Source organism: Larimichthys crocea, chromosome VII (genome assembly GCF_000972845.2).
Source record: "Larimichthys crocea isolate SSNF chromosome VII, L_crocea_2.0, whole genome shotgun sequence".
NCBI classification, from domain to species: domain Eukaryota; kingdom Metazoa; phylum Chordata; class Actinopteri; family Sciaenidae; genus Larimichthys; species Larimichthys crocea.
Genome location: NC_040017.1, coordinates 2,378,486 through 2,403,874, shown reverse-complemented (window position 1 = coordinate 2,403,874; position 25,389 = coordinate 2,378,486). Strand labels below are relative to the sequence as shown.

The 25,389-nt window shown below is 41.3% G+C and overlaps 1 protein-coding gene across 2 annotated transcripts; it reads left to right on the top strand.

Annotated features, from left to right (window-relative positions):
• pipox (pipecolic acid oxidase) lies at positions 1-24,676 on the top strand. 2 transcript variants are annotated; one of them, XM_010745623.3, is made up of 8 exons: positions 1-233; positions 1,739-1,887; positions 4,139-4,352; positions 7,396-7,578; positions 10,209-10,361; positions 14,871-15,020; positions 15,863-15,938; positions 22,869-24,675. In XM_010745623.3, exons 1-8 carry the CDS (start codon positions 123-125, stop codon positions 22,997-22,999), a joined length of 1,167 nt encoding a protein of 388 aa, XP_010743925.1. In that variant the 5' UTR covers positions 1-122; the 3' UTR covers positions 23,000-24,675. The 2 variants fall into 2 exon arrangements, with proteins under 2 accessions (XP_010743925.1, XP_027136659.1); XM_027280858.1 differs by lacking the exon at positions 1-233 and adding an exon at positions 284-391 and having other exon boundaries at positions 22,869-24,676.
• Positions 24,677-25,389: the final 713 nt, after the last annotated feature.

Here is a 25,389-nt window from a genome sequence, read left to right as displayed (position 1 = left end):
TGGTTAGTTTCTCCTCCTCCTCTTTAGTCGACTTGTTGGTGTCATAAGAGGTAAATGAAGGTGTAATCGGACTCCATTAACTGCAGCCTGCACGCCGTGAATCAGTGCTAAATATAGTCAGCATGTCGGCTGAAGGAGAGTATGACTGCATAGTGATCGGGGCCGGGGTCCAGGGTTCGTTCACGGCCTATCAGCTGGCAAAGAAGAACCAGAAGACTCTGCTGCTGGAGCAGGTGTGTGACACACACAACGAAAGGCCTGAAGACGTGTTACTTACAGACTGCAGGACATACTGAAGTGTTGCATGTAGTATCTGTGGCATTAGTTTACTTGACTTACTGCATGCATTATAAACTGTGTCAGGACAGGAGGCTGGATATCCTTCACAGAGGTGAGTTCATCAGGAGTGACCTGCGAAAGTCAGCACTGCGCTGCAGGCAGCAGCTGGCATCCAGACCAGGACTAGTCAAGACCAAGTCCAAATGAGAAAGACAGAGTCAGACTAAGACAGAATCTGCTTTAAGATGATCATTCAGAACGATCTATGTATAATGTTAAAAAGCAAGTAACGTGTGTGTGTAACAGCACATGTTCATGTTTACCTTAAGTGCTTGAAGTTAAACGTGTACATCTTTTTCACTTAAAATCACAAAGCTCCACAGCAACAAAAAGTGAAAGTCACCTTTTAAACCAAATATATCTTTATGTGTATTTTCCCAGTCTCCAAGTTGATCTCACAGACAATTCACTCTCTCCACAGTCTAATGTGTAAACAGCTGAAATGAAAAGATAAAAATAAATGATGGTTCTGAGCTTCTCCTGGACTACCAATGGAAAATGACAGACATCTGTTAACAAACCCAGATGAAGTGTTTAAGTTACAAAAACAAAAAAACAAACATATGTTTCTGGACTCAGTCGAGAGAAACTAGAATATTTGGTGAGAGCAATGGACCAAGACAAGTCTGAGTACAAATAGCAACAAGCTCGAGACATTAGAAAAAAAACTCTACAGTCCACAATCACACTAGACACAATCCCAGTCTATCAAAAACAAAATGAAGAATGCAAATAAAATCCAGCTTCACAAAAACACTCCAGCTCGTGTGTGTTTGGAGGGTGAGCTGTGGGTGGGTGGTAATGATGCGTCTGGATGTGTTCACACAAATAAGAAATACAATTATATACACATATATTTTTGATATTTTGTCCTGTCCATGAGCCCATTTTACCCTCCACAACAAGCAAAACTATTCAATCAGGCAACGCTGAATTAGATGTTATAATGCCCTCATGTCCAGTTACAAAGTGTGCTGGTGCTGTCTATTGAAATTTTTTTTAAATCTGTATTTCGTGTATTCCACAGGATGATCCATCTGATCCTCAGGGTCCACGTCCCATAATTCCCTGCTTTGCTCTGGTCCAGTTAATAATCCAGCATTAACAAATCATCAGTAATAAACACATTTTGCATATAATAGGCCCTATGTTTGTGTACATACCAAGTGGAATGTGTCCTCACTACAATCATTCTCTTGAATGTGAGTGTACTCACTACTTATACTCACTTATGCACACTCAGATCACTGCGTGCGACTCTGTGAATGGATATAGCCAGTTGCAGCTGGGAAAAGGGTGGAGTACCATTTGCTGTGTGATATTCCAAAATCAGAAGGTATTTAATTTGAACCAAGTGATTATTATTTTTGTATGATCTGTTCATGTTCATCTTTCCCAGTTCCTCCTGCCCCACAGTCGAGGGAGCTCCCATGGCCAGACCCGCATCATCCGCAGGGCCTATGACCAGGACTTCTACACCCACATGATGGAGGAGTGCTATGAGCTGTGGGCTCAGCTGGAGAGGGAGGCGGGTGTCAAACTGTATAGGTAAGCAGTCAGCAGAAACACGGGGAGAGAAAAGCCATTAAACGGAACATAACAAAAGCTCGGGCAGAACGCTGTGATTTGACATGTTCAAGGTGCTATGTACGCACAAGAGCAGCGACTCAATCTACAGGAACCATAAATGCATGACTTTCTCATTACCTCCGGCGTCACTGAATCACCCGTTGACACATCCCGTGCCTCTGAATGTGAAACAAGGACTTTTTTCATCTGATAAACTCTGATTTTCAGTCACAGAGTGCCGTCGAATTTGTGTGTTTATGAACATGACAGTGGCATCAAACTGAAACCTCCCAGCGCTTTAAGCACCCTGGTCACATTACCTCTGAGCAGGCCGGTTTGTTTTCAGTACCAGAGAGCAGAAAAACACATGGCTTCATTATTCATGTCTCAGGGTAATAGTTTATGATACCAAGCCACACCCATGGCACGCTCCCTAGAAACAGTGTGCCTTCCTGTCCCTGTGCACCCGTCCACAGCTCATGACTGATGGGTCCACATCTGAAGGCCACCTGTGCCCTTGGGCTGGCAAAAAAAAAATGTCCGCGTCACGATGACAAATGTTCAGGTGAGGCCGGTGTGAGCAATGCCTCCCACTTCTGCCACCGCCTCTGGGGAAGATGGAGCCATCGGAAAAAAAGGGCGAAGCAAAAGCTAAAAACTACGCACTAACCTTTTTTAAGTTTCTCCACATACAGAAGATGTGTGCACATCCACCAGCTGAACTAGTGCCACCAATCACCCAGTCTGACAGTTTGGACTAGATGAAGTATCATATTTATGATCCTACATAGACTTGGCGTGGCTTTTCCTTCCTCCGTCACACACTCGTAAACACACAAGCACACAGGGAGACATAGTCGTAAAATTTGCTGATGAATGGCTGAAGCCTTTAGCTGGGGTTGTCTCTGCCTTATGGCTGCTGACAGATGTCGGAGCAGCCTTTAGAAAACACTGCTAGCAAAAGGCGAGGCAGCCATCCATCAGGCAGATTACTGAATTAGACCCTGTGTTTCATAACCTCTGGGACAATAACTTCACACTGGAGCTGCTGTGATCTGCTGGATGACTGTCCACAGCTCACATGATGTCCGGTCTAATGTGACTGTTTTAACCCAGTTAAAGGTTCATTCTCAGTTTTAGAGTTTGCCCATTATTCCTGCCGTATTCATTCGAGTTCATTGCTAAGAGCTGGTAGCACTAATCTTTAGGAAATGTTAAATAAGATAATGAATTATTTACCCATGATAAATAGAGTATGTAAAATAGTAAATTTAGTTCATTTTCACCTTTCCACATTCATCTGTAAATGAGAATCATGATTTTGATGATTCCTTTTTTGTCTTTTTTTCTTTCTAATTTTCTTCTACATATGAGAAAATATGACCAAACATTGATATGTTTGGTCATATTTTCTCATTACATTTTAGTTTATTGTTTTGTCTGCTGTTTGTTAAGTCATAGTTACATTTGTGGATGCTACTGATTGTTACTGTTCTGCTTTTATTTCTTCAGAAAACCAATTGAGAAGACTGCAATAGAATGCAATAATGCCAGACTGGCCAAGCTAATTAACAAGAGAAATCTGAGACTAATGGCTAATTATTACTCTTATTATCTGTGATCCATCACATTTCAATGCCTCAAACTTTAACCTACTATTGTTTTTGCACTCAGTTTTCCTGCACAGTGAATGATTAGTACTGATATTTTTATACCTCTAAATAAAGTGATTTCAATAATCTGGGGAAAGTGCTTCTCTGATTGTCTGAGTGCACACCTATCAGTTGTGGTAACAAGTGAGAGAAATTATATAAAACACACAAAAGAAATAAAAAATGAATCTTTGAAATAAATCTCCTTCAGTCTAACAGACTAACTCGCTGGCAAACATCTTCTTTTTGAGGCCTCAGCATTAGCCGGCCATAAAGAAACTCTGCTGAAGCACTTGACATCATTACATGAACATCTTCACAGATGCCTTCAAAGGGTTAAATAGTTCTGTTCCTTCTTTTCTGTGTCCCTGAGGGCTATGTCTGGGGAAGTGCAAGGCTGTTTATGCCCATTAGCCTTAACTGAAGGAGTATTAAAGAGAAAGGTAATGTTCAGACCAGGTTGAATGGAGTCTGGCTTACCCAGCTTACATAACAACACTCACTCTTTTCCTCGCAAACTCTTACTGCTAATATAAAATCACACTGATCATTTCACCTCCGTTGATTTTCTCGCCTAGACAAACAGGACTCCTGGTGATGGGACCAGAGAACAGTGAGAGTTACCAGCAGTTTAAGGTCACTCTACAGAGGAACAAGACTCCCATGGTGGTCCTGACCCATGACAACTTCAGCCAGCACATCCCCAATGTCAACCTGGCTCCGGGAGATGGAGCCTTTGTGGACATAAGTGCCGGAGTTTTGTTCGCTGACCGTGCACTCAGGACTGTACAGGTACACCATAGGTACAGTGGAAAGCACATTGAGTGTGTTAGACTCAGTAACTGACGCCATGGGTCAAGGCCAATCTTGTGGTCCACTTAGGATATGATGTGGACTCCCCAAGTCAGTCTTTTCTGTATACCAGGTCAGCCAAAGTGATTTAATAAATGAAGGTTGAAGAGTTGAACTATTAACCAAACTGTCTGCTGTAAACATACCACAGTGATTCACTTCTGCTTCAACGTATAACATTTACAGTGTGCACTCCAGTTTTCCAGTGCAGTGAGGGATCATCAGACATTTAAGGTTTCGCAAGTTTTACCTCCAAGTAAAGTGATTTATATGATCTGGATAAACTGTCAGTTTGTTTCCAACTCATCCAGACATCTGACTGCTCATGTTTCTTTACATGCGAGACATTTTTTTTAAGAATGTCACAGTGTTCTAGAAAATCAGAACTCAAACTGCCAGAACTGATGGACAGAGCTGTTTGAGCTCAGGTTCATGGAGTTCTACAAGGTTCACTCACTGATGTGGCCCTATCAGATTCATTTTGTAGAAATTTACTAGCATTATTTAATACATCTGTAGCGGAATAGCCAGAATGCTATTCTAAAAAAAGGAGATAATCAAAACATACTGTAAATTGATATTGATAAGTTTATCGTGTCTGTTCCAGGGTTCATGGCAGAAAGTCAGATGTCTGTGCCGTATAAATGTTACCAGTGAACGGAGCTGTAGGCAATGGTGCTTTAACAAAATCCTTTGAGAGCATGTAGAAGTGATGAGATTAAAGAAGCAAAACATTTTCTAATTTGTACGAGGGTTAGATCAAGAATTAGACTGAAACACCAAGACGTGGATAAGTGAACATATTTCATGCCCATTGTTTTAATCTAATAACAGCACACCACACAGGAATATCTTTCAGCAATGAATTCACATTACTCCACTGTGTCAGCACTGAGCTGACGCAGTGGAGGAGAACAGGCTCATCCATGGCGGTTAGGTCAAGCACAAAACACTGCTTTGTTATTTCAGTGAGGTGCCATTTTCAATTGACTGGACAGATTGTTCTGCCACTATTTCATGAAGCAGCAGTCAATTATACATGAAAGTGGAGTTGTAGAGAGAGATTTGTAATAGATCGGCAGATTATTGCTTTGTGCATTTTCATGCCGTGGCTCTTTAACAGCATCGTCTTTAATATGTCTTAATATGTGTCGCAGTTGATCTGTCGTGTTACATCATCTCAGCATGGCACGTCTCCAAGTGTCTCTTCTCTTTTTGAAAACAAACTGCTGATATTCCTCCATGAATGAATGCATAAACAGCTCAGGTCTGTGTGAGGACCACACCACAACAGCTAACTAACTGAAGTGGTGCTTTGGCTAAATGCTAAACGCTAACACTTTGATTAATCCATGTTCACCATGTTAATGATCATTAAACATAATTACAGCTAAGGTAGATGGAAATGTCATTAATGCAGAGTATTTCGACATAAATGAACAATCTGTCATGGTTGAGTTCAAAAAGTGAACTGCAGTGCAGACAGAACAAATGGCTGAAACACACTTAATCCAGCCACCCAAGAACAATCCAGCAACAGTTACAGTACTTCAGCAGAAGTCCAACAACAACAAAATACAGAACTGAGAGCAGGAACAGAACCATGGGGAGGACCAACAGGACCATGTCACTGAGACAGAACACAGATAAGCTGACAAGCGAAAGAAGGAAAACACAAGGACTAAATACAAGATAAAAAATGAACTAATTACACAGGTGGGGTGCCTTGGTAGCTCACCTGCACCAAGGCCAAAACCTGTACGGCAGTGACCCGGGTTTGATTCCAGCCTGGGTCCTCTGCTGCATATCGCTCCCCCTCTCTCTCGCTCTCTCCCATGAATTTCCCTTTCCATTTCTACACCTGTCAATATCAAATAAAGAATAAAAATGACAAAAATATCTAACCAGGTGGGAAAAAGACAAGAAGTGAAGTAACACAAGACACCTAAGGAAAGACTCTTTCAGCATAAAACAGGAAATGGTGAACAAGAAACACACCACCACAACAGTATTGAACAAAACAAACTTTGGCCTGATGATGGCACTAAGATGTTGATGGATAGCCATACCTGTCATATGAATCATGTCACTGTGTATGTGTGACATGTTCATAAACTACTTGCCCGTTCACAGAGCCTGAAGTTTCCTTGTCTGTCTGGTGACATTTTACCATGCGCTACTTTTCCCGGTGAGATCGCGGTTTGTTTTTCATGTTGTGTTACAAGTTGAGTGAGAAAGGGTTCAATTTCCTTCACTCTCTGCTCTCAACCTCTGCTGCTTTCATGTGCTGGTGCTATACTTCGTGGCATCCAGCCAATATTTCTTTGGTTGTGCTTTAAAGGGTCAGAGGTCAGAGGTCAAATAATTGAGAGTTGAAATAATTTCAAGTTTGAACTAGTTGGGTACAGCCAGCGCAGAGCAGTTTTCCCACTGGTCATGTGTAAAGGTTAAACTTACAAATGGGTTTCTCACAACCTGTGTATGCAAGGCTCAGTCCATCATAAGCACATCATCAAAAATGATCTGACTTCAAGTATAAAGATGCATAACATTTTTATAAATGAAGCCTGTATGCTAGATGGAGCATGTCAAGTGGTCCGAATTTACTCCATCAGCTTTATTTTAGATCCATTGATTACTGATATTATGTGCATTAATGATGAAAGATGCCGTTTTCTTTCTCTCGTGTTTTTTAGTTTGGAGCATTGGACTGACAGCACAGTGAAAGCACAGTGAGTTTCCTCACATCCATAATGTGTCTGACTTTTAGTAAAAGTCAAAGGTTCAGCTGTGGAAACCAACTTCTATATAACTTATCTAGACTCAAAGAGGCAGGCAGGATATTTCTTAATTACATTATTTAAATAAATATGCCAATTAACCCTTTAAAGCCTTTTCTGATGAAGTACTTCATTACACACGGGGTGAGAGTTGATACCACTGAAGCGTTTTCATAAACACATTCTGTCATTTCTGTTCTCAGGGGCAGTTTCAGAAGTTGGGTGGGGTCATAAGAGACAACGAGACAGTGACCAACATCAAGCCCGGCCCTGTGGTCACAGTGTCAACCTCTGCTGGTGTTTATCGAGCCAAGAGTCTGGTGATCACTGCTGGACCCTGGACCAATAAACTACTAGCCCACACTGGCTTACAGCTTCCACTAGAGGTATACAATTTTTGTGTTCCACATGCAATAATGTTCATGTAGCTGTGTATGTATATATACACGCAAAAGCATTACTCCTCCATATTTAAACAGCTCAGAGGCCTTAGTCAGCAAGGCAGTCTTTTCCACCGTGCAATATGCCACACAGCCTGAAAAGAGAAGGTGATGGGAAAACAACCAGACAGCTGTTAGAGTGGAGAATTGGAGTTGATATTGGAATTGCATTATTCAGGCCAGCAGCAGGCTGGGGGCCTGGGGAATGACATGCCTGAGTGAACTGGTAGAAAAGCACAGGCTCGGAGCTCGTTGGCTCGCCAGAGCACTTCTTTTTGAATTTTTATGGTCCCTGAGAACGAGTGCACGGCCAGTTAGTTCATTACACTGAACGCTCCTGAACAATGTGTCCTTATTATTGCCACCCTTGGATGGTTGTCATTTCTACAACCATGTATACATTTCATTAAATCCTAATCCTCTCTTCACCGCAGGAGAGCTGTGTTTGTAATTACAATTTTATGATACAGTGCATTTTAAAGTGTAACTAGCATGTGGTTTTATTGAATTAAGTGTATTATTGATCAGTTTTAAATTCATAATTAATTAAACTATATACATCATATCTTATACCTCACACTCAACAACTGCTACCAAGACTGCTGTCACATTTTATATCCACATTCATATAGAAATTTGAATGACCCCCTGATATTTCTTCTGTCCTCCACCACCATCCACACTCTCGCCAATGTCCAGGCAAGTGGATTTGGGCTTGGCTGGGCATGGCTGCGACGCGTTTCAGCTGCAACAGGGTCAGCAGGACTGATCGCACCCATTCTAGACAACGATTGATATTTCACTAGAAGTGCCGCAGCATGTTTTAGAAGCGGCTCTCTGCTCTGCGGAGAATATGCAGCTGTTCTACCGATGCCGCATCAAGCAGCACAGAGCAGATCAATCTGGACAGAAGTCAGACACAACATAGAAATGGCATGGAGAATCTGATCTGCTTGTATAAACAGACAAAAGGGAGACAATTTAACTACATGGCGTCCTTCTTCATGCTAGAAGAATATAAACCAAAAAAAGTTAACAAAGTCTGGTGGGCAAAATGCTTCAGTACTGAAACGTGATGGTGGGATATAAAACCACATGGAGAGCACACCCAAACAGCATCACAGCTGCAGCGTCTCAGAGCTGCACAGGGGTTAGTAAGCTCAATCAGCAGAGCTGCCGGACTGGGAACTTGGAGAAATGTAACCTGCTTCAGCTCACTAGGTTCCAGTTTAGCAAGCTCTTAGAGACATCATGGCAGAGGCGAAGAGACAAAATGGGACGTTGATGGAGAAAGCTAAGAGGAAAAAAGAGTCACAGAGCAAGTCGTTGTCGTTGGTGAGAGCTTTGTGAGAGGCTGAAAGACAGACCTTGGATGCACCTATGGTACATAAAACATAATGAAGTGCTCTCTGTGGTGGGCCTCTGTGCAAAGAAAAAAACAGACAAAGTGCCCTCCGGGGTGTCATTCCAGTGGAAAAAATGTGGTGCAGTGCCATGAAGGCTTCCCTACATGCTTGAAAATGAGTTGGCCTCTACATGAACAGTCTTCTGTGTGCTTTTATTACAAAGGTGCAGGAGCTCCAGCTAGCTGTAGTTAAATCTGACTCGCATAAGAATTTTCTAATTCCAAGAGTGCACTCATGAGAGTGCATCTCCACCAGCTACTGTAACAGATGGTGAAGCACATACTGCAATGCCTACCCAACATCCAGCAGAGATTTGAGTGGAGTATCTGTTAAGTTTTCTTATATAGATGCACATAAAGTTTGAATAATATGAAGTGTTTTTGTATAGTGTTGTCTCAGTTTTACGACCCAATGGTTCACCTCACTGTATAAACTTAATAAGGAAACAATATGTGGGATGATGAGTCCAAACGTTTCATTTCTTTATTGTTATTATTTATTTAGAACATTTTGCTGTGACACACCACACAAACTAAACCCCTCCATGCCTCCCTCTCCCCTCCTAAACAATGAAGGGTTCAATCATCCCTGCTGGCTCTTATTTATCATGTAGAACACACACACACAGTGTGAGATAAATATAAGGCTGCAAAGAATCTGTCGAACCTGTGCTGAGAGCTTGTAGGAAGTTTAAGTAACAGGGTGGAACATGGGACGACAGGTTGGGATTTATTTAAATATTATATTTGAATGTTTAAACATTTATTCAGTTTTTCTCACACATATCACTTTAAAACACTGAGACAGCTTTGTTGTGAGTGTTTGTTGAGTGTTTATTTGAAGTTTAGCTGCAGTCAGTACGAAACTTTAGCAATCTCAGTCAATCAAATCAACTGGACCTCTTCAAAAGTTTACCAACCGAGTGTTTCCATGCTGAGCCAGGAGGGAGGAATCGTGACACAAAGCAGGGTGTCATACTAGAAAGACTTTAGACTGTATCCAGGTGATCTGTTAGACTGCTAATGCCTCAATTGATCATAAATAAAGTAAATACAAATTGCTAAAAATGTACTAATACACGCTGTACACTATGGTCAATTATTTGTCTTTAGTGACCACTACGTCACAGAGACATGTCTGCTGCTAACAGTGTCCTCGTTTCCACTACAGGTGGTGAAGATCAATGTGTGCTACTGGAAGGAGAAGGTTCTGGGGTCATACAATGTAAAGAGACGCTTTCCCTGCTTCTTGCTGACTGAGGGTGAGGAGGCCAAAGAGCACATCTATGGCCTCCCGTCCAACGAGTACCCAGGCCTGGTAAAGGTACGTCACAGTACACACATTTAACTTTAAGATCCATACAAAGCCCTCAAATATTCATGCTTACAGTAAAGTAAACTTTATTAATGATCATTTCATTTTTTATTTCATTTTATCGAGCTGATTTTCTAGTTTCACCTCATTATTCAACATTAATATTTAAACCAGTGCTCTGAGTGCACTGAACAGCTTTTCATTAGATGAAGGTCCATACAAACACAGGAGCTCTGCTTTTTCAGTGATGTGACTTATTACAGAGTATAGCGCAGCCTGTGTTGTCCTATAAACACATAAATCTGAGATCTCTTGGGCCACGCTGCCTACCTCTACCTGTGTGTGATGTAGCCTCGCTGTGGTGAGTTTCTACATCGAGTTTACCTTTGATAAATACCACAATTATACAACCCTAGTCAACAAATGAGTGGATTCGGTCCACAGAAAACACTAGCGGACATTTCATTTGATGCAGGAGCTGTTGAGTTCACGTCTGTAATGAACCCCCAGATATAGACTGAAACTTTAGTGAAAGGAATGATGTCAATATGGCTATCATTTTCATCGTCGTGTGAAAAAAACAGGCAACACTCTGCAGCGCTACAGCTGAATGTGAGCTGACGGGTGCCATGAAATGAAATGCAAGATGCTTCGCAATGCACACGCCTGGGTCCCGGGCTTTGTATTGTAGATGTCATTAATAACCGCAGTACATAATACATACACTGTAAATCCAAAAATGGCTCTGCTGGCAAATGTCTCCAGGGTTACGTTCTTTTTGAAGCTGTAAGGTTGTGTTGTGAGCAATGTTTTCTCATGTGGCTGTTGTCTGTTAAGAAATATCTATTTACAACAGTTGTTGTTTTTTCTCTCTGATGTTTTCTAACTTTTGATCAAACTATATTTTGTGGTATTTTTAATGTTTGATTTATTTATTAGTTAGAATTCATATTTTTTTATTTGATTTGGATTTTGTACAGTTAATAACAATTTAGCTTAGAAATATGTATTATTAATTCATTTAACCTTGCTCACCCAGAGATGATCCTCACACATATAAAATCCATGAAGTGCTTGGTGAAGAAACAGAAAGATTTGTGCAGAATGTTGCTGTCAAGGAGTGCGGCAGTACAGTTCCTGTCCCCTGTGAAACAAAAACACTGCCACAGCCAGCTGTAAAATGTGATTTGTCCTCCCTCGACTTCAGATTAGTTGTGGTAGTTGTGCTTGTTTGGATGGCATCTGATGGCACATCTCTATTTCGGGCATTATGGCAGGCCAGCAGGAGCTCACAGCCTAATAGCAGACCACATGCATAGAAGAGGGGGGGGGAACAGATGGCGATGCCACAACGCATTATTCACTCTGAGACACAGTCGCTAAACTTACTATGTGTCAAATGTTTGGACCATCTAACACTGTGTTAAAAAAGTCTCCAAATGAAGCAGAGGGATATTGTAATTACTCTGCTTTTGTTTAGTTTAGTTTGTTTCTGCATGGACCTGCCAAAAAGTGTCTTCAAGCAGAAAATCTTGAAGAAAAAATAAACCCTGCAGTTCTTTTAATCCCTCAGCCTCCGTGCTGTGCCTCTAGTCTCTGGGTGAGACTGTCTGTGTCAGACCTGGCTGGTAGGAGCGGCACAAAAAAAAACAGCTTTAGAAGTTTGGAGAGAGAAAACGTGTGTGTGTGTGTGTGTGTGTGTGTGTGTGTGTGTGTGTGTGTAGACATGTGAAACATCAACAACAACAACAACATTTTCTGCCTTGACACTGAAACTTCATCTGATTCACTTCTAAATAACTTTTCATAAACAGCTTTGCTTAGCTGAGTTTTGCATGTGGAAGCTACAAATCAACTCTGTTAGCACATGTAACATGTAAATATATAGTTCAGTAAAATAAAAGGATGGCGGCAGGAGGGCAGGTCCATCTAGAAGTATCTTTTCATGTTCTGTATATTCTCTTTAATTAGACATTATATATGTGGGAGGGTACATCATTGGTGTGACGGTGCTGTAGTGGTCAATGTTCTTGACTCATGTCCCGCTTAAAACAGTTTACACAATCTAAATAAACTATACAGAGAGACAGATAAGAGGTTGATTTCTGAAATCTGAATGCTGTGTTTGAATACAGTGGCTCTTTTCTTTCTGCGTTTTGATAAACTGAGATGTAGCCTTGTATTAAAACAGCTGTCAGTTCTTTTGTATCACAGATTGTGTATCAACCAGTAAGTTGATGACTAATGGTAAATTCCTTATGTTTCTGGGAATAGTTTGGACTCTGTATTATATAGAACACAGTCACACACTCTGCATGGAGAGCTGGGGTCAAATGTACAAATGGTAAATGTACTGTACTTATATAGCGCCTTTCGAGTCTTCCGACCACTCAAAGCTCTTTTACACTACATATCTCATTCACCCATTCACACACATTCATACACTGATGGCATTAGCTGCCATGCAAGGTGCCAACTGCTCATCAGTTTGAGGAGCTAACCATTCATACACATTCACACACTGATGGCACAGCCTTCAGGAGCAGTTTGGGGTTCAGTATCTTACCCAAGGACACTTCAACATGCAGACTGGAGGAACCAGGGATCGAACTGCTGATCATTAGTGGTCATTAGTGGAAGACCCGCTCTACCTCCTGAGCCATAGCCACCCTAAGAACAACTCTGTGTATGACTAAATTGTGTGTACGTACAAAGATGCCGCATGGTTCTGTTTGAGGAATCTCAGCTGTGGATCTGTGTGCACGTGTTTCATTTCCACTCCCATAAATGGACGTAGAAAAAACCTCCACCCATCAATACTGTACATCAATACTTCTATCCGCTCCACCTCCCATTAAAGACAAAGAAGTGCAGTTTAGCTGATTGTGTTGCATCAGCGATGTTCTCCAACAGCACCAGAACGGTTTCATTCCACGTGATCACACACGGCTGTGGCTATTTATAACAAGCACTAATTCATCACATGTACCTGTGAAGGCTCATCATGTTACCGCACAGTATCTTAATCAGCATGATTAAACACAAGAATGATGATCAGTGATGAAGTTCATATTAAGACACACACAGTTCAGGGTGAAAAGTAAAGATCATGAATAACAAACCAAAAAGAATAATAACATTCATCACATAAAGTATTTAAATCAAGTTCATGTGTCAGCTGCAAAAATAAAAACACAATCAGTAAAACAGCTCCAAGGTTACATCTCTCACCAAGTGTGTGTATGCTGGTCTGAGGTTTGTGTGTATGTTCTGCTTTCATACTGTGAATACCAGCTTTGTGTGTGTGTGAAGTGGTGTGTGCATGTTTTTTTGTGCACAGGCGTCGTCTATACATTCAGCCTCAGAAGAGTTTTCATGGCAACATCTTTTACTTCCTGTCACACAGGCAATTAGTTTAAATTCAGTTAATTTATTTGTCACATATAACAAAGAAGAACTATTCTAATGAATTGAATATTATTCATTGCACATCTGTGGTAAAATTATCAGTATGAGATAGATTATGGATTTGTGTAATGACTTAGAGCTGCTATTTAAAGAATCAGTCACTCTGCTTCACTGCCACATGATATGAGAACCGTGGACAGAATCTGCTGAATAAGAAGAGAACTCATGCACCTGCTCATCTGAACAGATGTGGGTTCACAGTGAGCATGTGCTTAAGGATGTCCAGGCCATGGCCATGTCTAGTTGTGATTTAAATGAGGTGGTCGCAGTAAACATGGAGGCAGAAATCATGAAATGGATTACTAAAGCGTAGAAGAGTGCAGATCTCTGCCAGGCCTTGTATGTAGAGCATGTCACTGTCTTAAGTCATTCAGCATGTTTTTACTTTTCACATGTTACTTCATAACTTTTTGTCTCTTCTTACTTATATTGTGCAGAATGTCATAAAGACAAAGATGTATAAAGAACAAGGTTGAGTCAAACAAACACAGATCGCTGTTCATGTCAACAACATTTACTACAAGTTACCACAAGGTCACCTGAATTAACATGTTTCCCGTTACCATGACAACGAAGGTAACCAACTTCATTCTTTCCTGCAGGTCCAAAGGGCGTCATCTCTTACAGCGTGAAATCACATGCAAAAAGCTTCAAATGTGTCGACGTGACGTGAAATGTCCTTAAAAGTAGCTGCTGTTTATGAGCCATCCCATCATATCACATTGCATGAGAGCAGAGGAATGAAGGGAAGACGATATGCAGGTTACATTATCAAGGTGTAACCAGAGTAGACCGGATGGATATGCAAAAGTATCAGTGTGAAAATGACAAAAGAATCCAGCAGCATGAACATGTCAGTCACAAAACAAGATTCCAACCTGAAGCTTTGATCACTTGAATGAATGAAGATTTTGTGTTATCAGTAAATGTGAGCATGCACAAACTATATCAACTATAAAAACTGATATATACACAAATGCATTGGCCTCCCGCTAATGATATTCATTTAACGTATGCAAAATAATATTTATGTCGTCGTTCTATGTGCAGATATGCTACCACATGGGCAGTGAGACAGATCCAGACCAGAGAGACAAGCAGACAGACAGGTCTGACATTGAGATCCTCGGGCGGTACGTCACCCGCTGTCTTCCTGGCCTGGTCCCTGAACCTGCTGTGGTGGAGAGCTGCATGTATACGGTCTGTACCAACACTCCACATCATCAGAGTTCATCATGGTCGTCCTGATCCATCAGTCAAGTGACAGACATTTAATAGTTCATTTATTTAAAAGGTACAAGCTAACGAACCAAAGTGGCCTGAATTCAATTTATATGAGGTGGAAGTTACTGTCTGTAATTCATTTACTGTTGGATGTTACTCTCTAATGACATTCTCGGTTTAGATTCTGTTTGTGTGTGTGTTTTGCAGGTGTGGTGGGGGTTGGGGCTGTGCAGATGCTCTGCCCTCCAGAAACACAGCAAGCCGTTTTTACCTCCATCACATATTGAAGTTGTAGGAAAACATAATTCCTGTGACCTTGTCCAATGCCCCTGACAGCCACGCTTTTACCACTTAACAGCAGCTGTTTTGTTCCATTAGCACAGATTCTTAAAAGAGGACAGAGTTCAGTTCCGCACGTCTCTACCGTTGTGGTAAAAATGTGCCTTTTGTCAGAGGTCATTATGTATTCTACAGCAGACACTTTCATCCAGTCAAACACTTTTTAAAAGACGTTTTCCACAAAGACTTTGACAGGATCGGCTCCAGAGGCCACATGGCCATATGAAAGACTGTGTGTGTGTCTTATAGTGATAGTCAGATAGTCACCACTCATTATTCATCTCTATATAATGGAATAAGTTGACTAAATGTGCACAAGCTGTCTTGCCCTCACCCTGACATCGTGCCCCAGCTCTGCAGTTTGAACAGTTTATACATTTCAAACAAATGCTGGAGGGTGAAAAGCTGTTTTGGTCAGAGTGAGTCAACTTCTCATTTTAATCTGAACTTTGTCTGCTTTTCATGTTTTGTTTTTACAGCTGACACCTGACCGTCACTTTGTGCTGGACTGCCACCCCGCCTACATCAACATTGTGATTGGAGCCGGATTCTCAGGTACAACACCAAACAGCTAGACAGTCTTGGACGAAAGTCTTGGCACCCCTGAAATATTTCCAGAAAATGCACCATTTCTCCCAGAAAAGTGTTGCAATTACAAATGTTTTGGTATACACGATTATTTCCTTTAAGTCCATTGGAACAACACAAAAAAACAGAAGAAAAAAGTCAAATTTGACATTATTTTACACAAAACTCTTGGGTCGGATAAAATTGTTGGCACCCTCAACCTAATATTTGGTTGCACACCCTTTGGAGAAAATAACTGAAACCAATGACTTCCTATAACCATCAACAAGCTTCCTGCACCTCTCAACTGGAATTTTGGATCACTCTTCTTTGCAAACTGCTCCAGGTCTCTCAGATTTGAAGGGTGCCTTCTTGGAACAGCAATTTTAAAATCTCTCCATAGGTATTCTATGGGATTTAGATCTGGACTCATTGCTGGTCACTGCAATGAGTCCTACAGTGCATTTTATATTCTCTTTTACACTACATATCTCATTCACCCATTCACACACATTCATACACTGATGGCATTGGCTGCCATGCAAGGTGCCAACTGCTCATCAGTTTGAGGAGCTAACCATTCACACACATTCACACACTGATGGCTTGCAACTTCAACATGCAGATTGGAGGAGCCGGGGATCGAAAAAGATATGTTGTGTTAAGATGGATCATCCCACTTTGTTTCCCAGCTAAAACTACTGTGTACACCTATGAGTAGACATGAATCAGCACTGGAATTAAAGTTTCTATACTAAGTATCAGTAGAGGTTGTAGTCTTGGAGCAGCTGAACACAGCAGGATTCCAGCTGTGAGAATGAATTCAGAACAATTAGGTGGAGGCTGCATCAGAGCTGCACAGTTCTATGAACCAAACAAAGTCGACAGCCATGCTAGCAGCCTGGATTCAGGCATAGTCTCTCAGTTAACATGCTGATGTTTAACATGTTCACTGTTAAAGTCAGGCCCAAACTGTTGACCGACACTGCCATGCACAGAGCTATAGCCACTGCTGTAAGAACAAAGAGCTGCCACAGCATCAGTCAGTGAACTGAAGCAGTCCTAATGTTCCTGCTGCAGCTCGATTAACAGTGAAAACCAAAGTTGACTTGGACTTACACACATGTATCTCTAAACTGGACTTTGTATTTTTATCATCTCATGTCACACACAGGGTTACATGTTTTCATTTGTCTGTTATTCTTTAATATTCATTCAATTACAGTATGTGGTAATATTGTTTCGCAGAACAATATTTTCTTATTTAGTACACCACATTTAAGGTGGAAACAATGCCAGCCATACAGAATCCTTTGATGCTGTGTTTTCTTATCAGCTTGAATACGTCACAGTGGTTATATGAGTGCTTATGAAAAGGAAGGAACAATAGAGCAGCTACAGTTCAGAGCAAAATATGTTTCAATGGTCCTGATTATTATTTTTTTTGGAGGCAGGGAAAACCAACAATTTTCATCTCTGATCATTAGAATTCAGGTATTTAGGCATTATAATTCATATTTTGTGTCTTGTGCTGAGCGCAGAAATGAGAAACACATGAGAAGTTCTGTGTTAAGATGTATGTCACTCTCCTCTTCACATCGTCATCATTAAAAGGCAAAATAGAAGAAAGGAAACAGTGTTTGTGTTTTGAAGTCGAGTCAAGTAGAAGATGTCGGTGTCAGAATGAAAATGTCAGCAGCTCGACAAGACACCGAGCACAAAGTAGTGTTTCTGGCACCTTGTACAGCAGATGTGTGCTGAGGAGTGCCAGCACAAAAACAGCAGCAGCAGCCAAATGAATCAGCATCACTTGTTCCCTCCTCACCCAGGACGAGCGCAGAGCCAAGCGGCCCTGTGCTCGCCGTGTGTGTGTGTGTGTGTGTGTGTGTGTGTGTGTGTGCGTGCGCCTCCAGAGGTACATGTTTGTGACCACTGTTGGTCAGAGGAGTGAGATCAGTCTAAGAAGGATTGAGGAGGAGGAAAAACAAAATGAGAGTAGCTGTTAACACGAGTTCTAGAAACAGAATTGAATCAGAGAGGCTTTTCATTTATTTAAAGTGTTCCCGTTTTATTTGTAGATTTCTCATGTTCAGTTTCCTGAAGCATCCTCATTTCCTTTGCTGTTGGCTTGTTTACTTGTTGTTGTTGTGCTGGTCTCAATTTAAAGACAACAACAGAGTCGAGCCTCATTTTCAAGGAATTAAGATTATTGATTTACATAACAATAAATCATGTACACATACTTATATTGTTACAGGCTAGAAGGACTAGGAACCTAGGTGCAGACACACAAAGGGAGCAGATGGACTAAGTTAAACCAGTTTATTGTTCTTAAAGGCTGGGTTTGGTCAGGAGCCAGGCAGGGAGGACACAGGCTGAGTATCTCAGGCTGGATCCTGAGCAGGGCTTGGTGGAGCAGGCGAGGGCAACAGGTCAGGTCATCAAGGGCTGGAGAGCTGAGCAGAGCAGGGTACGATCTACCGGGAAGATCACAAAAAGTTAGCACGGGGAAAAAGTCAGAACAATCTCTGAGGGCTTGATGCGCAGTACTAACGGGTTAGTGGCTACGATCTGGCAGCGTGGTCGTGGCAGAGCTGAGTATAACTAGGTTGCTGGATGATTACAGGATTGAGTGCAGCTGGTGGTTCCTGCTCTGCTCTGTCTCCAGCACACCTGAAACACACACACACACACACACACACACACAGACTGGGGACAAGACACTTAACCCCTGGAGGTAGGCGTGGCAGAGGCAGATGTAACATATATACATATATTTGAATTTAGAAATTCAATCAAAATGTAATAAAACAGTATACACGGTTGTGTGACTGGAAGAATGTAAGCATAGTGTTGTTAAAATGGTCGGCATCTTAACATTAAAAACTGAGGCAACCAGGTAGCTCAACTGTTAGAGCGACCGTCTTGTGTTAAGGCTACAAGGGTTTGATTTCAGCCTGTGGCCCTTTGCTGCATCTCTGTTTCTGTCCAATAAAGGTTAAAAAGCCCTAAACTCAGCATCACTGACATAAACACAGATTCAGCATGTTGTTGTCTGTGTGGACCACAGCCCACATGTTAAGTGCAATAGGTTGATCCAGGATGTTGTGATGGGGAAAGTCTCCGATTTCCCTTTACTGGGTCCCATCTCAGACATTATCCATATGTAGGCTAGGTAGTGGAGCAGTCTAACTCTCATCCCAGCTCCCTTCCTTCTCTGGGGTGGCCCGTGGGAATTCTTAGTCCAGCTGGTCTGTTTGAAGGAGCTGAAGTTATTGTAACTTAGTTGTTTTTTGTGTGTTAACTGAACTCAGAGCACAAATAGAACTCTGTTAGAAATCATTTGAGTGAAGACAGTGTCCAGGAATCTCAGATTATTTAATGATGTTTAAAAGGGAAGAGGTCAAAAGAAGTAGAATCCAGTTCAAGTTCTGAGGGTATTATCAACAACTTCAATACTGCAGAGAGGCAAGATAGGAAGAGGCAGGTGTAAACAACTTTGTAAAAGTAAAAAAAACCAGAAGGTTTGAGTAGAACACAGTCCAGCTTCACTACACGCAGACAAATCAGAATGTTTCTGATGTGACAAGCTTATTAGCTCACAATTTAGAAAAGTCACATTCAAATCTGTGACATCACTGGAGGTTTTTCAGAGCTATGCTAGCAGTGTCTCTGCTTCTTTGTTTTTGCTAAGCCAGACCAGAGGTGTCCTGGACTTACTGGATGCATGAAACTGATACCATGCTCTTGTGTAACTCTGGGTAAAATTACAGTGTCAGACTGTTCCTTGAACAGTATTTGTTTACAGCATGATGAACTATTTCTGAAACATAAAGAGGGTTTCCCATTTATCAATGGTCTCTTAGGAGGCCCCTGAAACAGCCACCTATAACTCACATAACGAATGACTTCTAGCCATACGTCAGCCAATCAGAGGCCAGAACTAACTGTGGTATTGATTCCAATGAAGGTAAAGCTATGAACGCAAAGCATTTCATGAACAGCTAAAACATAGAAGTGAAACCATGTTGATATTCAACAACTCTGAACACTGAGCACACGAGGATGAACTCTCACAGAGTCCAACTGGACACACTGAACCTCCCACGTATTCCAGGGACGTAGATGTTTAACTTTTAATGAGACGTTCATGTCCATTGTGAAAGGTGAAAGCGCCTGTGCCTTGGGTCTACACTCATGTTCTTCTCTAATTAACATGGCGAAAGCACCCAGAAGGCTGACTCGGCTCCACTTCTCCTCTCCTGCAGATACCTTCAGTGTCTCTTGGCACTTTGCCATCTCGTCATGCAGTCATGTCCTTTACCTAATTATATCTGTAATTAATATCCTGCACACAATTGTCTGCTTTTTAGAGGAGCTTTGCTGGGATAAATGAACTAAAAGTCTAAAAATGTTGGACAAATGAATTACATACTAATGATTTTGCTATTCTTAGAGCCTTACGAGTGAAGCTAAAAATGTTTGCGTGACCCTGCTTTCACACCCAGCAAGTGCAACATTGTGCAAATCGAGGTCATTCTGTTCAATGGAGGGCGCAGCAGCTCTGTTTGTTTGCTGCGTGCACTGCCTCGATTTTCAGCCAGCATATTTTGCTGTTGGGTTACGCTCTACCTCGCAAGTGCATCTGTGGTGAAAGACGGGTGAGAGTGGCACGAGAAAATGAACCATTTCCATTTTTTAACAATCCAAAAAGAAAAAGGGTTCATCTCAGAGGGAGGATGATCATTTGCAGAGAATTTAAAAGCAATCTTCTTCTGAGAGGACAGGCTGAGGATCATCCTCTGTCGTGGCAATGAGGTCACTCATGAGCATGATGTGTGGACTGACACATCTGCTCTTTTCCCCTGATTATTAATTTCATAAAAGTATCTTATTATTTTATCCAATGATGATGACAATGTGGGAAAACCTGCTGTGGCTTTTTGCCGTGTTCACTTCCTGTATGTTGGAAGATGGGAAAGATTCCCCAGTCCATTGGAGCATTCCATACTATCACACGATATGTGACTGACAGTGTTTGTGTAGGGGCTAAATGAGACGAGTGTACAGCCATGCTGCAGCCTGGGAGGCTCACGTTCACATGCTCACAGTACTTTGAGCTAAATGCTAATGTCAGCATGCTCATAATGATAAAGCTAACATGCTTACCATGTTAGCAACATTTAACAAACAGCACGAAACAGAAAAAGATAAGCTTCCTGTTATTCATTTCATGTGTTTAAACATAAATCAAAGATAGACAAACTGAAATGTTGAGTTGATGATAATTCATGTTGAGGGGAACATGAACGGTTTGTACCACTGGCAGTACAAAGAATGAACAGTGTATGCCTGACGTCACTAACAGGTTTTTGAAGAGCCGTTTTGAAGCTCAGTTTGCAGCCACATGCTTATTTGTGTATAACTTTAATCCTTAATATAATGTGAACAGGTGAGTTGTATATAAATTCACCCTCAGTACAGTTGTCATGAACGGGGAAATTAGCTACAGAGACCAAAACAGTTTTTTGTACCAGGCTGTAAACATGTTTATTTCTGCTGTGAAGTTGGATGTTTACTCATATGGAGACTACCATGTTCTGTAGCCAGCCTCAAGTGGATGTTTGATTTTTTTGAAAACATTTTGCTCTGTAGCAATTATGTAAAGTATGTGACTGGAGTACTACATGAAAACTCAACAGATCACTAAAGATGATGTGATTCATACTATGAAGACTGTGAATATCAGAAATATTTTCATGGATATCCGTCCAGCATTTAAAAGATTTCTGGACCAACTTTGGTACCTAAACCTGTATTGTCACAAGCAATACAAATAGTTCCATGATAAATACAGCACTATATCTATTGAATTAGTGTTAATGCACCCTAAAACAACAGACTAGTTCATTTAGAATTATCTGTAAAAATCCATGTTTGTTATCTTTTTGTAAGAAGCACTTCCATATTATTATTAAGCTTCAAGTCAGATAATTGGAGCTTTGAGAAAAGTTTTCCACTCGTTAATTATGACTTTGACGATGCCATGAATGCCGTTTACAAGCCTGAAACTAGTCATTATGGAAACTCTCACACAACTTCAATGTTGCATTGTACTGTGATAATAATGAGAACAACTTGAGGCTTTGCTTGTTCTGTTTGTTAGTCAGGGTTAATTATGATTTTGCAGTTTGTGCTCATTCTCCAGCAGCACAACAGAAGCTCACAGCCATATTGGAGAAGTTCACAGGGCTTCTCCCCACCACAGAATAAAAAAGTGTTGCCTTCCTTCCCCTCCTTCACTACGTGCATTTGTCATCAAAGCCTGGCACAAGTGCTTTAAAGCATGTACTGGGAGGTTGCCATGGCTACAAAGTCACCCTGTGGGCCTGGCCATCTATTGAGGTTTTCCATTTTCCTTCTCTGGCGAGATGAAAATCCACGTGGCCAAACTGTCAGAGCCAAGCTTTTATGACTTCAAAGCCAGACAGAATCCACAGGAGCTCCGAGACCTTTGTCAGATGGCAATGTGTTGCATTCTTCAAGCCCTGTTGACATTCACAATTTGCCTCTCAGACCTTAGCAAAAAGGATGCTGCATTTTGAAAATAGATGCTCTCATCTCACTCCTGGGCTCGAGCACATAAAGCCATCACACAGAAAAAGGACAAATGTCCCTTAATTCAGCAATTGGTCCCAGGTCACTAAAGTGAATAGATGCTCAGTGGCAGACAATGCAGTAGCTTTGGTCTCCTTTAATATATTCACTCGTGTGGGGCTGAAACCCATCGCCTGACTGACAAAGGCACAGAGATTACCACAAGGTGTAGGGTGTGGGTCTGCTCACTTCAGGACACTGATTCATCTGACGTGGTTTGAACCGTGTGGTTTGCTCACTGTAATGCCTTCTCTTCTTCAGGTCACGGCTTTAAATTTGGACCAGTCATTGGCAAGCTTCTGTGTGAACTCAGCCTTGGTGAAATGCCTTCCAATGACCTTTCACCTTTCCGCATCAGGCGCTTCCACGCGAAGACCAAATCAGCTTTGTAGAGCTGGATCAGCGGATCATCACACATGAATCATAACCTATGTTGTATGATTTTTGATCATCATGGTAATTTAGCATTGTTAAACACAAACACAGTGACCATGTGTCTGATGTGATCAGCCGTGTAACACTCAAGAAACCGTCCAGTGTGTTTACATGCAGTTAATCATGCTACAGAGGCATAGTTTGACAGTTTGGGAAATAGGGCATGTCTGTACGCTAAATATGAAGCTACAGTTAGGAGACGATTAGCTTAGCTTAGCATTTAGACTGGAAGTAGGGAAACCACTAGCTTGGCTAAGTTAAAAGAAATCTGACAGTCGGATATGTTTAATCCAAAGACAAACATGATAGGTTGTATTTTTCATGCTGAAACACGACACTCGTTTGTGTATGGACTGAACAAAGATGCATGTATCACAGTGAAATGTTTACATAGCCAGACTAGCTACAGTATCTCCCCATGTTCCAGTCTTATTTATGCTAAGCTAAGCTAACCACCCATGAAGCAGTATAAATTCTTGGGTAGAAAGCAAATAATCCAAATAATAATTTCCCAAAATGTCGAATTATTCCTCCAAATATCCTAATTTCTGCATTTCTCCTGGAGAAAGCTGATTTCTTTGCCACATAAGCTCAAAGTCTGACTAAAAATTATGGAAAGAAAACAAAGTGAGCTTTTAACTCACATAGATTCACGTTTAAAAAACCTTTCCATCCTCTCAGTGTAAGACATTACCACCGTCCTTTACAGTGCTGTGTGTCTAACCCACATTATAAAGATTTGCATTCAAATGGATGACAGGAGAAACAATCAGCTGTCCAGTTGTCGCCAAAGCAGCACAAAGTTAATGTAACGAACGAGAAATAAACTCATTCTGAGAATCAGCATCAACAACCACATTCTAACATTGTTGTGTAATTGTAAATTCACCCATCTGTGACAAATAGTAACCAAAAAAAAAAGTTGTAGTCTTATTGGCTCATATGATTTCATGCATCAGTAAATCTCTCTCTCACTGTCTTCACAGCGTTCACCATTTTGCCAGCTAAGTACATGGTTAAAAAGACATCAGCCGTTGAGCCATTTGTCTGTGTGACGCCAGCTGCGTGCTTAGGCTTCAGAGGTGGCCTATTGCCTGGATCTATTTCCCAGTGTACCAGTAAACATTTTAATCACTAATCAGACGGCCTATTACAATAGATGCCAACCAAGGCCATCAGTGGGAATGGGAAAATTATGCAGCGAAGCGGCAGAGATCAGTGAGCCATTTGCTCCCTTGCCTCTAAGTGACTTCAGATGGATAGCAAAGGCCCATTATGCAAATTACAAGAATTAGAAGTACATTAAACATGCAAATGCAAATATTCAACCACCAATAATCATCAAGCAGGGCCAACTGAAACACCTCTGTGGTACAATATCTCACTTGTAAAATCCCACAAAGCTTTGAAAAAAAAGCCACTTTGTTTCTGCTGCACATGAACAATATTAAGGGCACATGCGGGAGACATCTGAGCAGAGTTTAGTCCGTTCTCTGAGGTGCATATCTGGTAATGGCATTCAGTTTGTGTATTGTGTTATAGCACCAGTCCGGAGTTCATATTGTACATCAGATGCTAGCAGAGGCATTGTAGAGGGGAGGAAATGTGGCACAGAGGAGTCTTTTCTTAGAGCGTTTTTCAGGTCCACAAACTCGACTCATTAACATCATTTCCAGCAACAGCAGGCAGACGTTTTCAGTGAAAAAGCTCTAATAAATCCACTGTCCACGACCTTCCCAGCACCACACCACAGATAGAAAGTAAACTGCTAACACAAGCCACCATACACTACTGTAAGTTTTCCTTTAAACTGAAGGTTATTTATTATTATTATCATCATCATCATCATCATCATCATCATCATCATCATTATTATTATTATTATTATTATTATAGTAGTAGTAGGTGTCAAAATGAAACAAACAAAGTCAAAAACACAAGATACCAAGTCAAAAATGTGCATGCAGTCCTTTCTGGTAGAACTTGCTTCATCAGCTTTGCCTCTTTGTTTTATTATTCAACCAAAAATGATTGAGAGGTGATGGTCATGTGATGGTCATGTGTCTCCATAAGAAAGAATGAGAACGGTGGTCGTATATCATGGCTCAAGAGTCACCCGCATGTAGTCAGTATGAGCTCCTGCAGCTACATACACTTCTATGGAAGCCTGTGAATGTCACAGCAGAATAAAGGGGGCACCTGTGGTTAGCTAAACATTGTCCCAGAGAGGGGGTGAAGTCATCACCTAGAACAATCTCTGGTGTCTGCTGTGACATTGAAAAGACGGAACAGGAAGAAACATTAAGACAGAGAATGACAGCACAAGTATTTTCCACTTGGCCAAGCT

Coding starts and splice junctions, on each gene's coding strand:
- pipox (XM_010745623.3), top strand. CDS start 123: ATGTCGGCTGAAGGAGAGTATGACTGCATAGTGATCGGGGCCGGGGTC. Junction 7,579..10,208: donor GCTTACAGCTTCCACTAGAG/GTATACAATTTT, acceptor TTTCCACTACAG/GTGGTGAAGATCAATGTGTG. Junction 10,362..14,870: donor AGTACCCAGGCCTGGTAAAG/GTACGTCACAGT, acceptor TTCTATGTGCAG/ATATGCTACCACATGGGCAG.